We start from the raw sequence: 15132 nt of genomic DNA on the forward strand, positions 1-15132 counted from the left end.
GCCACCGCCCAAGAACTATGGCCGCTATGGGTCCGCCTGCCATCCCGCTCCTTCCCTGAGTAGCCGTGCACCGTGCCCCTTTATATCCTAAGTACCTTGTACATTGTGCATCACCGGGTCGCATAGACCCCAGCCCCGAACTAAGTTTGTTCCACCTGTACGCACAAGTGCTTTCATCGCTCTTGAGACGAATCTGTAATTACGTGCATTGTGGTTCTTTGAGCATTCCTCATTTTCGTGTTTAATCTATATAAAGATAACTATTTTTTTATAACTGCTTGTGGTGTCTATTTTGTAGCGTCTTTCCTGCGTTATTGTGTATGGTCCTAAATACTTCACACACTGCCTCTGAGATAGGCCTGTCTGCTCGTGCTACGTTACCACAGGGTTGAGCAGGGGTTATCAAAGGGTGTAGCCCGCTTACTCTGACTTAGGAAGAAGGGTCACTATTCGACGTTGGCGCCAGCCACTGTTGACTAGAGACCCCCATTTCTAACAACTCTATATAAAAACCATTAAATAAATAAAATAAATGCCACTCAACTCTACGCCACACCATAGCACTCCACTCTGCTAAACATTTTGACACTCCACTCCATCAGCTACGCTGGTGTTCAACATGCCGTAAAACATATTGGCAAAGACAATAAATAGCTTTTGCATAGGCGACACCTATTGGCTTTGCCAGTGCTTGTTACTGATGGCTTCTATGAGAAAAGTAAAGAAAGTTCAAGCATGATCAAGCTTCTGGGCTTGACATAGAATTTTAATTAGGGGGAATCTTTTGAATGGATGATGAGGATTACGTTTTGAAGTTTTTGTTTATTTAGTAGATAATGTAGAATTTTTCGCATTTTGGAATGGAGTTGCTGTGAAAATAAAGCAACGGAAAGAATGGTCTAATCCTCACCTCTGACACTATAAATATAAACCAAAATATAAAATGTGCATGATTATTATCGAAAAATTTAGGAATCTCTTGTTCTTTTTTCGCGAAGGCATCTGTCCCAGGTAGGCGTTACATCGATACCATACATTTCCAAGGTGGCCGCCACTTTTTCTTACAACATGAAGAACTTCCAGTGCGATGTCTCTTTTCTATTTCCATGACGGTGTGCCAAAAGAGTGAAGTCTCCTATTCATGCTGCCTGAGTATGCTTTTATATTTCCATGGTGACAGTACTCGTCATCTCAAGTGACTCTATGACTAGACCTGACCCTGGAAGTGCTGTTATTGTAATTTCCTGGGTGGGGAAGTAAGATGGCGGCTCTTACTGGTCGGCTTTTGAGGAGACTTCACACTGTCATTAGGTATGTAGTATTAGTTAATTGTGGAAAGCACCCGATATGGATATGGTCAGACTAACTTGAGCAGTCATTTGACAACATCAGTAGACGCGTTTCGTTTTTTGCGGGTGTAGAGTGACGAAGAATATTCTTTGGTTGCTCGTGTTATTCTTGTGCATAACATGCTCACTGATGGGAACAGTCAAGGGACTTTACATAAAAGATTGGAGGTGCTTGTGTTTGCCTGTTGTCTTGTATTCGAATAGTATTGGGGAGACTCGTGAAATTAAATAGAGAGTAAAAACCGGAACAAGAGTTGCACAACTGCGCACTCGGCAGGTCCCACAGAAACAGCTTTCTTCTGTCACATGAGTATAATTGTGGGGTCCCAGGTGAGGGGCATTTTGGAATAAAACTGGAGGGGATGGCGCGCATTCTGTCATCTCATAGAGAGGGATATTATGATAAGCATTATATGTGTGTGTAAAGTACAGGGAACAGTGAACGGAAGTGTATCATGGCGGACAGTAGAGTTCGATTGCAGTAACCACCTCTGATGTGATGAAAGATCATGCAATGTGTAGGGAAACGTACAGGCACATTTCTCTGGGACGTGTGTGCTTTGGTGGTCTTAGCTGTGCTGTCAGGATATGGCACAAGTGACGCAATATGGAGAGCGAAAGCATGTTAGCCACCTTGCATCTAGTAGGAACCCCTACAGATGTATACAACAAAATAAAAACAACGCAAGGCACATATAAATATATCAATATTTTATTGATGTATACTAACCGGTCTTATTTATTAGAATATTAGAAATCAAATTCCAAGAAGTAAAGCGACGCACCAATACGTCACAATACAGTGAAAACACAGTTTCAAGACCCTTCTGTTTAGAAATCGTATACCTCGTATTTTTTCAGAACTTTATGCCTCTACATACAAATTAATTAGATTTATTTATTGGACATACTTTTAATGTGTATTGCGCCAATGTTTTGTATTTTTTGTGAAATTCTATTGTACCTGCCCGTACCATGAATTATTGTACCGTGCTTTGATGGTTTTAAATATTAACCGAATAAAGCAAATCTTTGATTTGATTTGATTTTTGCCTCTACATACCACCTGATGAATTAACTGAAGATAAACCTCCTTGTAAACACCACAGTTTTAATACAGAACTGTATTGCATAGCTAATGCAGACAAGCTCAGTATATATAAAATACATGTTATTTATTTAGTTTTTGCACAAACCTCCTACACATATCTACTCATTACAAAAAAAAATCTAAATACTGTAAAACTACAGATCAAAATCATTCAGACACCAGTTAATTTTCACAAACAAATATTCAACAACTATAACGGAATGCTCATTCTTCTTTGCATTAAGTGCAATTAAGTGCATAAGTGGTTATGCTGTTGAAAACATCATGAAAATGCATTTCATTTATTTGAGTTAAAATGCTAGTGCTATTGAAATAGTATGCATATTAATTTAAAATATTACTTTCATTTCCTCGTGTACCATACAAATGGTACTGTATAGTCTTTCTTTGTAGCAGATTTGGTCTCAGATATTTCTTCTTCGGACTGTCGTTTAAGTTGCGCTTTAAAAAAAAAAAAAACACACACACACCTTTGATGCATCAGAACAAATGTGGTATATTGAAGTATTCACATGCAGGGTAATACCAAAACTGTTTCTCGTATATCAATATAGTCTTAGGAGGAAGGAGTATTAAACAAAAAGCATAAAAGAAAATCGTATACACTAAAAGTTTATTTGAGACCAGATGACCCATTCTTCGAGCAAATATCATAATTGGTTTATCTAGCTACTTGAGCTAGACTCATTATCAAGCAAGGCTATTGTTTTACCTTTCTGTCGCCCAGATGCCTCTGTGATGGATGGAGCCTTTTAAGGTCACACAAATGCCACTACAATGCTATTAAACAACCTGTTCAGGATAATTAAATAATTGTGGTGTTCTTCTCTCTTTGTCATGTGTGAAAGCTTATGCTTCATACAGCAGGACTTTGTTGGTTTTGGTGACACGCCAGTGAATCAGAATCAATATATTTTATTGTTAAGTTAATTAAAACCATAACAATATACTAACAAAACTAAATACAAAGCAACATTAAACTATACATAAAAAATAAGCCTATTAAAATTACGAATTACATCAGGACCTGAGCACATAATTTGAGAATCAGGACTAACGACGTTATGCGATACATAAGGTAACAGAGAGATGCATGAGAACTAGTCCCTAAGGTGCCGTTATGCTTTACCCATATATTGTGCGTACAGTACGAAGAGGACACATCAGGCATAGTCTCTAAAAGAATTGCAATTTACCATCAAGATTAAATACAAAACACCATTAAAATGTGCTTAAAAGGAAATGTGCCTAATAAAAGTTACCTATTACAGCAGGATCTGAAGCACGTAATTTGAGTTTGAGGACTGAAAAGTAACGGAGTCTTAAGAACTTGTCCCTAAAGTGCTGTTGCACTTTACCCATATATTGTGTGTATTCTGCAGATAGGAGACATCAGGCGTAGTCTCTAAAGTGCATTTGTATTTTGCATCTAACTATGTTTTTAAAACGTTCTCATAATTTGTAAAAAAAAATTGTACTAAATGACAATTAAGCTGAGGGTCATTTGGATCGAGGCATCTTAATATAGCTGTTCGGCAGGTACGAATGCCTCTTGCATTAAACAGGTTCTTTAGTAGTTGTCGACGGTGTAAACTTAGAGCTGGGCAGATGCATACTAAGTGAATAAAGTCCTGCGTTGGGGATTCACAAAGGCTGCATTACTTTGGACCCTGATACATCCAGCCTGGCAGGTCTGCATTAGACGATAGCATTCCAAATCGTATTGCCAGCAACTTAGTCTTTAAATGGGGAGAAAATGATAGACCCAAGTATGTTGCTGGTTGCAATTTTGTATATCATTGCAAAACCATCCATGCATGTGCTTGTTTACTTAGCCTGGATTTGTCCTCTATTAGTGAATGCTGCTTTGACGCCTTCTTTAGTAGTTGTTGAAAGGCAGAAAATGGTAGATTCCGCTGCCACAGATCAACCATATTTGTAAGCTTTAATGATGAATGTAGATACTTGGTATAAGCGAAATGGGAATCACCTTGTATTGCATTCCAAAGCGCATTATTGGGCTGATTTTCACGGTTGCACCAAACTTTCTACCAAGTTTTTGTAGCTACATATCTTCTTTGCAGTTGCTGATGGTGCAACCCGAATTCTAACCGAATTTGTGCCGGTGAGGAGTTACAGGGCAGAGAGAATACCTTTTTATATACCTGTGTTTGAAGGTAGTCCAAGAATGCTGCATCTTTGCTGTGCTGAACTTCACTTCCATAGGCTACTGTTGGCAAAAGTTTTGCTTTCATTACCATTAAAAGTGGAGTGAATGATGGACCTTTTAACCTCTTTGACATCGAACAAAATGTTCTGCTTTTGAAAAGATAATCGACTGTCCATCTGAACCCCTAAGTATTTATAACTACGGACCACTTCCAGTTTTGTATTACTAATTTTAAATGGTGATTGTTTATGATGGCGGCGGCTTATTATCATGGCTTTTGTTTTTGTGACATTTATTTCTAGCAGATTCGCCTCCGCAAAGATCCCCAATTCGGTAATTGCTTTTTGCAGGCTAATTCTTGTGTGGCTTAAGAGCACAATGTCATCTGCATAAGAGAGGTGTGTTCTAGACAGCGTGCCCAAACATGGAGGGTGTGAGTTGGTTCCATCTAGCCTTGGTGATAAGTTGGCCATGAAAAGATTAAACAAGTGGGGTGCTTACACACAGCCCTGTTTAAGGCCCTCGCGCGTTCCTGGTTAACCTCTTTCCATCTGCAATTTTTACTCTAATCCATGTGTTGGTATACAATTGTATTATAGGTCACAATATTGTTTCCGGAAGGCCCGACTGCTTCAACTTATGCCATAAAATGCCTCTATTAACTCAATCGAATGCAGCTCTAAAATCTACGAAACATAGAAACAGATTTTGTCGTTGTCGTAAGCTTTTGTCTGCCATTAGACCTAGGGCGAGAATGTTTGTGGTAGTACCATTGCCCCTTCGAAAGCCAGACTGATTGACTGGGATTTTGTTGTTACTCTCAGACCAGTCTAATAAATCCACCAAAATCAATGAGGCATAATATTTTGCTTCAGCATCTATTAAGGCAATCAGGCGGTAATTAGCTGGGTCGGTTCGATTCCCCCACCCTTATAAACTGGATTGATTATAGAGCCTCTCCAGTTCTCTGAAAGATTGTTTGTAACATTTACCTCCTGAAATAGGCAGAACAACTTGGCCGCCCAGAAGTCAGGATCTTGCTTGTAAAATGATTGCAGTATGCCATTTGGGCCTGGCGTCCCATCTAGTCTGCCCTTAACTATGACCTTGGATATTTGTTCTTCAGAATATTGTGTAGATTGTTGACTTCTTGTCATGGTGCTCTTCATTTTTTCAAAACAAATTTTATTGTTTCATTATGCCTCTACTATTATCAGCGTCTCTGCAAGGCCTCGCTCTAATCCACCTCAATAGTTAACGGGTTAACAAACACCCTCCCCGCCCCCTCCCACCGTCAGACATGTCGCTCCTTCCGCCATCTCCCAGTTTTAAGAGTGAGTCATACTGATTGAACTATTGGTATCTCAATGTCAGGGGACAAAAGGACGGAAGCTACCACTTAGTACTCGCTGCCCTTCAACCACGCTACCCGCTCCATAAGGGCAATGCAGCCGTTCATGTGCGCAAGTCTCCTCACGAAGGGGATCAGTCATTGTCGTCCGTCGGGTTCTTAAGTAAGTCCACCATCGCCACCCATGCTCTGGCTGCAGTCAACATATTGTCATTATTGGCTCTCTGGGCCATTTGTATTCTGAAAATCCCCTCGCAGTCGGCCCACTTTATAAACTCTCGCAGCCATCGTGTAACATTAGGCGCCTTGACCGCTTTCCAATGACTGGTGATTTCTCTTTTAGCAAGGACTAGCCCCAAGTCTATGAATTTACTGGTAACTTTGTTACGGGCAGTGTGAGGGAACCAGTGAATTAAACAAAAACCCGCGGTCTGATCAATGGCCCTATCCGTTATTTCACCCACTTTAGCCGTTACCTCCCCCCAATACTCTTGCAGCAATGGACCCAAAACATGTGTAAAAATGTAGCATTCTCTAGTTTACAACGTGGACAGGCAGTTCGGGACCCGAAAAATGTGTTGATTTTGTGCGGGGTGAGATACGCCATGTGGAAGACATTAAAACTATATCAGCTGAAACCTCGCATCTCTAGAGCATTTCCACGCCCGTTCCATCAGCGCCTCCCACGGCTTCTCCTCTAAAGGGATCCCAAGGTCCGCTTCCCACTTAATACGTAGCCTCCCCAAAGGGGACCTGAGCTCCTGAGTAATACGCCTGTATAGGCAGGTTACCGCTTTGATCGTCCCTGCCGCATATACCACATATTGACAGGGGAGAGAGGTCGGGGGTTCCGCCATCCCCTTCTTCCAGTGTTTACGGATAGCTGCCGTCAAAGCAGCATGTAAGAGAAAGTCATCGCAGGGCAGTTCGTACCTTTCTAAGAGGTCTTGGTAGGGTAAAAGGACGCCATCCTCATAGAGGTCCCCAACAGTGGAGACCCCCACTTCTTCCCAGCCGCGCAGTCGCTGCCAATCCCCCTCATGTGGCAGTACCTCGCAGACCCTCAGCGGGATCTCCGGGGCATACGGGGGCCCCACCTTGGCTCTTCTGTTGGCCTGATTCCAGCTCTGCCGCACCACCCACAGCTCCCTCTAGATCTCTCGTTCGCGTAGAGGAAGCCGGAGGAACGTCCGAGAGAGCTGGCGCAGGTCCGGGCCCATGCCCCCTGTGGTCTTCCCCCAGGTGTAATCCCCTGGCCATCCACTTTGTGAACCATTGAAATTGGGCTGCGTGGTAATAGGCCTCAAAGTCAGGTACTGCGAATCCCGCCTCCCGCCTGGGGCGCTGCATGGTAGGAAGCGCCACTCTGCGTCTCCCAGACCCCCATAAAAATCCCGTAGCCATGGTGTTGAGCTGGGTGAAGTATTTTCGCGGTATCCATAGGGGAAGTGAGCCAAAGTAGTACAGAAGGCGTGGCAAGGTTACCATCTTTAGCAACGCCACCCTTCCCGCTACTGACAGTGGAAGGGTCCCCCAGAATTCAAAATTGATCCTGGTGGTTCGTAACGCCCTTCCGATATTCCCTTCCAGCAGGTCAGAGGGTTCGTGATAGATCCGGGCTCCTAGATAAGTCAGGCAGCTGCTTTCCCACCTCACGTCTAGCGCATCTGGTGGTATCCCTTTGCCACCCCGAATAGGGAAAAGGCAGGTCTTATTCCAGTTGACTCTGAGGCCTGCCACGCGCCCCAGCCTAGCCAACAATTCCCGAGCCCCCCGCAGCTCCTCGGCAGCATTGGCAAGGAACATTAGGAGATCGTCCGCGTACAGAGCGATGTAATGGAATTGACCCACCCCGTCCAGTCCCTTGTATTATCGTCCCAATCTTGCGTGCACCGCCAGCGGCTCCATTGCCAGTGCAAACAGGAGGGGAGACATCGGGCAACCCTGTCTCGTCCCCCTGCCCACACTGCAGGCCTCCGAAATCACTCACCCAGTGCGGACCCTGGCGCTCAAGAGGTTGTACAATATCCTCGTCCAGTCCACAAATCCCTCACCTAGACCGAAAGCACGAAGCACTTGAAACACATACGGCCACTCTAAACTATCAAATGCCTTCTCAATGTCAATCGATAAGATACACGCCTCTTCTCCGAAATGCGCTGAATTGTGAAGCAGCTGACAGAGTCGGCGGACATTCATGGCCGTGTTCCGGGAAGGGATAAACCCGACCTGATCTACATGCACAAGTGCTGTCATGTGGGTCAGTAGACGGCCGGCTAGAATGCTGCTCAATATCTTGTAATCAAGATTAAGCATTGCGAGGGGGCGATAGGCAGCGCGATCCCACGCCGGTTTGTCTGGCTTGAGGAGTGGTACGATTATTGCTTCTCTGGTGGAACGAGGCAAGCAGCCATCTCGCTACGACCTGTTGTAAAGGGCTAACAGATGAGGGGCCAACTGATCCACAAATGTGGTGTAAAACTCTATTGGGAGCCCATCTGTGCCGGGGGTTTTATTCCTGGCCATACGTTTTATTGCTTCCCGGACCTCCTCTAGTTCCACATCTCGACCCAATTTCTCTGCGTCTCCCACCTCAACCTGAGGGAGTTCAATATCCAGAAAATCCTCCTCCTCCAATACCCGAGGTCTAGTTGGCTTTGATAAAGGGCAGTGTAGTATTCCAGAAACTGGCCATTAATAGCCTGCTGCCCGTAATACGCTGCACCATCTCCAGCTCACAGTTCTAAGATTGGTGTTCCCCTTCGTGCCGGGTTGGCCAGCCACGCCAGCAGTTCCCCAGATTTGTCTCTCTCAGCATGTGCCCGCGCCACGTACGCCCTATAATCAAAACATCTCAGGCGTTCCACTTGGGTCGCCAATCCTTCCCTGGCCGTCGTAAGCCCCTCTTGTCTATCCACCCGTTCAGGTCTATCCCTTTCCGCGTCTCGGAGCTGCTGTTATGCCCTCTGAGCCTCCTTCAACATGGTTCTGCGCACCCCAACTGCTTCTCCTATACAGAGACCTCTTATCACTAGTTTGAAAGCATCTCACTCATTGTGAATGCTAGTGGTCGTGTTAGTGTTGATCTGGAAGTACTCCTTGATCGCAGTGCCTTTTGTGGCTCGAAAGACCTGGTCTTCCAACGTCTCCGGTCTGAGGCGCCAACTGGGAATAGTGGACCTGACTCGCAGCCAATTCATGGACACCAACAGGGGATTATGATCTGATATTGTCCTGGCTAAGTATTCACTCAGAGTGATGCCTCCATGCACATCTGGGGAACAGAGAATAGAGTCCAACGTAACATGTAGCTCATGGAAAGCAGAGAAATAAGAGTAGTCCCGTTCCTCTGGGTGATGAGCCCTCCAAGTGTCTGTCAGCCCCCAGTGTCACTGCCAGTCACGTCGGGCTTCTGCTATTCTATGCGTGGGGGCGTCAGGGAGGGGTGGGTGAGACCGGTCCAGGGCCACTTCAGTAATGCAGTTAAAGTCCTCCCCCCCAACAGCACAGAGCCAGTCAGGACTGGCGCTAGTTTCTGAGTTAGTTGTGCAAAGAAAGCCGGCTGATCAACATTAGGGGCGTATATACTTGCCATAGTAATATCTCGCCCATTAGGGCGCCCCACCACTACCACGAATCGCCCCTCAGGGTCTATTATATGTCTTACACATTGAAAGGGAACCCCCGCTCGCACCCACACCAAGGTCCCTCGTGCAAAGGTCGAGTACGTAGTGTGAAACACCTGACCCCTCCATCGGCGCTGTAGCGCAGCTCCTTCGGTCTTAGTCAAGTGAGTTTCTTGAAGTAATGCTATTTGCACCCCTCTTCTCGTCAGGTAGGCATGTATTTTGTGCCGCCGGCTCATTGTATGCATCCCCTTGACATTCCAGGTCATAATTTTTATGCCTACGGAGGTACCCATAATCCTGACTCTATACTCTGATAGCAGTGATCCCCCCTCCTTAGCGACATGTCTGATCCCAACCCACTTACCCCAAACTGTAAACCCTACCCAACTCCCACACCCCAGGACAGGCACACAAGAACAGGACTAAAGCATTCATACTCAAAGCCATAAAAAGGTGCAGGTGCGTGTCTCGCTCCCGCTGTCCCCAGAACTCCCCCCGCCATCGCTAGGTCTTCCAGCTGGGCCCCACGGTACAGCCAAGTCCCTCCATCATGTATCAGTTAGGCTACTGGGGCCAGGGGCTATAGTGGGCAGCCCATCATCTTCTCCCCAAGGAACCGGCAGACCAATCAACCAAACACCTCGTCTGCCGTCTGCGGAGTGACGTCCGGAAGTTCAGCATCAGAGAGCCCCTGGACGCTACTCAATCCTGAGCTCTCAGTTCTGTCCCTCTCGCGGTCCGTGTCATTGCCAGTCGGACTGCCATTCCCATGGCTAATGGCTGCCACTGCCAGAACCGCCCTGTCTCGCTCCCGTCGGCGGCCAGCAGGAGAAATGGACCTCCGTGGGGGTGAAACGGGAGACAACCGCTGTTGGGGTGAATTCAGATATAGCGAGCGTGGTCCAGTGTCACCTCAGGTTTCCAACCAGTCCCAAGCGGCTTGTGGGGTGAGAAGGAAGTGCGTCTCTGCCCCTGAAGTTACCCTGAGGCGGGCCGGGAACAGCATTGCGTAGGGAAGACGAAGTTGGTGCAGTTTCCGCTTAACAGCCAGGAAGAAGGATCTTTGGCGCTGCACTTCCCTAGTATATTCCGGGAATATCATCACCTTGCTGTTCCCGATCTGTATATTCTGTTTCTCACGGGCCCTCTGTAGAAGAAAGTCCCGATCCCGGTAATGCAGTAGTCGCACCACAAGTGGACGGGGTGGGGCTCCAGGTCTAGGTGGGCGAGCCGGAACCCTGTGAACACGTTCCAGGGCATAGAAGGGGGAGAGACCCTCCGGGGCCACCTCCGTTTTCAGCCATGTTTCCAGGTTCTGGACCGCATCAGCCCCTTCTTCTCGTTCCGGAACGCCTACAATGCGGAGGTTATTCCTTCTCAAACGCCCCTCACTGTCCTCAGCTCTCATCTCGAGCACCTTGACCCTGTTCATCACTTCTTTCAGTGAGCTTTGAAGGATGGTGACCGCATCTGGTATGTCCTTCATGGTAGTCTCGTTGGTTACTACCCTCTCTTTAAGTTTTCGGTGGTCATCTTTCAAGAGGGTGAGATCCGACCCAATGGCGTCCATTCTCGCTTCCAATGCCTCCCGTGAGAATATAATGGCCTGCATGATGTCACCCAGTGAGGGGTCTCCGGGTTGCCCCACTCCGCGCCTCCCGGCCGTACTCTCCTCATCGTCTGTGTGTTGTTCCGGGTCGGTCGGCCGCAGAACCTCGCATCTCTTGCTCCTGGACACTCTTCCCATTTTGCAAGCTATTGTCAGAAGGAGGGCGATGCGTGCGTAAGGTCCTTGGGCCCCGCCCTCCCCGGTCAAGTGCGATGCTGCCGCCCTCCAGTGGGTGCAATGGCACCCGCCCCTCAGCCCACGCGTGACTTGTCTGGCAGTACGTGAACCAGGCGATTCCAATCCATAGTAGCCCCTGGGAGTTGCCCCAGCTCCCTCAGTAGTGTGACGGATGGCCCTTCTAGGAACAGAGGGCTCGCCCCCGCAGCAGTCCCAAAAGTAGGAAGACCTGCAGCGCTATTACTGTGGTCCTCCAGTGCAGCAGAGTCCGGGCCCGGTACTCCCAAGGCGCTGTGAGGGCGCTCGCAATGACCGGCTCAGGCGAAGGAATGTTCCTGCGCTTCCATTGATGTTAGACCTCGCCTCCCCCACTGTAAGGCGGTCCGTCACAGTGCACCTCCGGCGCCAGTGCAATCGTGCTTTGAGCAGTGTCTTCGTCCAATCCAGCCCCCACACTCTCTCTCAGCACCGCTCTCTTGGCATGTCTCTGTACCACTCAGCGTGGGCATGTAGGGTGCCCGCGAGCACTCACCAGGGGTAGTCCGTGCGCACAAATCACCGAATCCTGGAATAGCAGGTCACTCCAGGTGCTTCCAGTCTCAGGCCACTCGTGCCTCCGCCCGTCCTTCTCCCACCTGACCGCACCGCAAATCCTCCGTGAGTCCAGGGCATTCACAGCAATCACCAGACCCTCCACGCACTGTGCTCGTCCGCAGGATCACCATGCGCGCGACCCTCAGTAGCTCCGGCCACGGGAACTTCTCCTTCCGTCCCAGCACCAGTGCAGTCGGGTGTCGCTGTAGTCTGCCGCCTCAGCAGGGTAGAGCGCTAATCCGTGCCGGTGGTCGTCTTCTGCTGGAGAGGCGGTCTAGATTCGAGTAGTTTCACTGCTGCGCAGGCAGGCTCCCCCTTTCCGCCATCTTAGGGTCAGGCAGCCTCAGCCAGGCAGCCCACCGAGGCGAGTCCCTCCTCTCCGCCCCGCAGCTTCACCGGCCAGAGGGTTCCCAGGCAAGACCCTACCTCCGAGCAGTTGGGGTATGACAGCCAGCAGTTGTGCCAGGGGCACTTGCAATCCCTAACGGCTGGCGTCTCCTCCTCCGATCACAGCCGCCATTTTGGGACCCGATTCAATGAAGAGCAACGTGCAGAGATCACAATTTTCTCCCTTTCCAGCGCTTCTCTCGCTTCAAAAGTTCGTCCAGGAGGGCACCCGGTATTCGGCATCAGGGGCCTCCGTAGCTCGTCAGGATGATCTACGGCGGAGGGCAGCCACGGAGGAGCTCCGAGGTCCGCTGCTGCTTACATCGGCGCCAAGCCACGCCCCCTGGTGCTCTTCATGATGCTTCCGACTTAGTGAAGGTCATAACTGTTTTATGCACTTGGTTGAGCTTTGATAATCCCTTTAATTCTACAGGTAGTATAAACTCTGCTGAAATTTCTACTGTCTATTGCATTATTTGGGTTTGGCCCTTGATCTGGGAATAGTTCGATATTTCCTGCACCACAGTTTTTTCCACAGCTGTTGTTGAGAAGGTGGTGGCTATATGGTGTATTCGCGCAGTCTCCGTGATGCAGGTTGGGTTTATGACTTTTAAAGGTCTTACAAGCAAATTGATTTGTTCCCAAAAGGCCCTTACATTTGATCATTCAGCGTTGTGTAGGAGTTTGGTCCAAAATGTATACAGTTGCAATGCCAAATTTGTTTTTTGTACTGCTTTTTGAAAAATTGTATTTGTGCCCAGGTCATTTTGAGTGGATTTGGGCCTCTTGTGTATCTGATCGCTCCTCCTAATTTTTTCCTAAAATTTCTGGCTGTTCTGCTCAGGGTACTGCTTTGGTCGCCCTTCGTACTTTGGTGCAAGTTTGTTTAACGGGGTCTCCTGTAATGTTTGTTAAGAAGGTGGCCCAAGATTCTACCACCAAACCGTTCTGAAATTCATATATTATCATCAATTAATTTGCCCTTGATGCGATTTGCGGAAGTGTACTACTTGTCCATCTTAAGCGTTTAAGATTTATCGATGTTCTTGACCCTATCTCTGTTGGTGCTATCATGTGCCTTGGAAAGGAAATTATCAATTCAAGACATTGACATGAGTGGTCACTGTCTGTAGTATAGATGATCGGGAAAAAAAAATGTGGGCGAGCTGCGGTAGGAAGACGATTGTATAATCTATCGTCGAACGTGCGTTGGGACCATGATACGTGCAAGCCGGAGGTCTGTCCTGTGCAGCTCTGCCATTTAGTACTCTCATCCCTAGGTTTTCAAGATCTGTCACTAGCTTCTGCCCTCCTAGATCGGATCATTTAAACGTTAAGTGGGATTGAGATTGCACTGACCAGACTGCATTTGCTGCGATTATGTTCTTCCCCGAGGTTGTATATCAGATTTGAGTTAAAATCACCCGTATTATTTCCAACGTAGGATGTTCGAACCGAAGTTCTGCTATAGTTGCACTCAGTAATTTCAATAGCGCTTTTTTAGTCTCATGTTTCAAGTGTGCATATACATTAATAAGAATGATAGTACTTGCCACTGTGTTAGGACCCAAATCCATTTTAATTAGTTGCATATCCGTTGTTGTAGTGGGCAGTTAGGCTGATGTGGAGATATATACGGCGAGGCCACCCTTTGGTCTGCCGTACCGCTAGGTTCTTACTGCTTTTACGTGGTGGAGAATGCGCCCTGGAGTGTGTACAGGGGATATTAACCATGTTTCCCGAAAGGCAAAGATTTCAAAATATTTCCAGTTCTCAGGTGGTACGTTGTCCTGCAGGTCATGCTTTGCACCTGCTATGTTCCATGACAAGATGTTAATTGGTGGGAGCTCGCATATAGCAGGTGTTATTAAGGGTCATTCGGTTCATTTGTGGGGCTTTGATCTGCCATGTTCTCTGTGAATTGTATCTTGTATGTTCAATGTTTATGCCTTATCCACCTCTTTGCCTCTCGCACTATGTAGTACTGAATAAACAGGCTTAATACTGGGATGATTGAGCTTAGTACGGAGTGAGGATAGCAGAAGAGTGGGGTAATGTTGCTTTGTAGGCTTAGACAGAGATATCCCCAGGCCTCAAACTGGGGTGCAGATTTTAGTATTGTTAGAGCTATTTCTTCGTTCTTCCACGTTGAGAGAGTTTTTTCCAAGTTGTTGTTATTCAACTGTTCAATGATCTCGATTGCTAGTAGGTCTGATGAGGAGAGGTGTTTCAATGTTGGAATGGCTGCCATAAGAATTAGGACATTTCCTCTATTTAAGTAATCTTGTGGTCCTTGTGATATGTAATGTGGAGTAAGTAAAATCTTTTTTTTATTTTTATTTTTTATTAAATTTGTTTATTGGTTTCAATTACAGCCATACATACATGATTGGACGACATCTCCAAGACGTTCAACATAGTAAGGAACAGCCATTAGTTCTCAATGCATATTATACCCTCCCCTCACATCCTACTTGTTTATTCATCTCCATTTCGACAGTAGGCGATACACAGAGATTCCCTCGATATGCATTCCAATGCGACCACTTTTATCCCATTTCTTGGGGCGACCCCCAAGCCCTAAAAACTGCAGTCTCTGCTAGCATGCACCTATCCATTTCGTTAGCCCACAAGGTGACGCGTGGTGGGTTAACTCCCCCCCCCCCCTCCCACCACCCCCAGCCTCTGGCCAATTCTCGCTTCACCAACGTATATCCCAGTGTTATGAAGTGTTGTTCAGTGTCTGTGAGGTCAG

The 15132-nt window shown here is 47.0% G+C and overlaps 1 protein-coding gene across 1 annotated transcript in view; it reads left to right on the top strand.

The window, feature by feature from the left end:
• Positions 1 to 1155: 1155 nt before the first annotated feature.
• The window catches only part of DIABLO (diablo IAP-binding mitochondrial protein), a 205428-nt gene continuing 191451 nt past the window's right edge, over positions 1156 to 15132 (top strand). Inside the window, exon 1 of the mRNA XM_085633271.1 lies at positions 1156 to 1311. Within this exon, the coding sequence (XP_085489397.1) occupies positions 1262 to 1311 (50 nt within the window). The 5' untranslated portion in view covers positions 1156 to 1261. The remainder of the gene's footprint in view (positions 1312 to 15132) is intronic.

Source organism: Triturus cristatus, chromosome 11 (genome assembly GCF_964204655.1).
Source record: "Triturus cristatus chromosome 11, aTriCri1.1, whole genome shotgun sequence".
Taxonomy (NCBI): domain Eukaryota; kingdom Metazoa; phylum Chordata; class Amphibia; order Caudata; family Salamandridae; genus Triturus; species Triturus cristatus.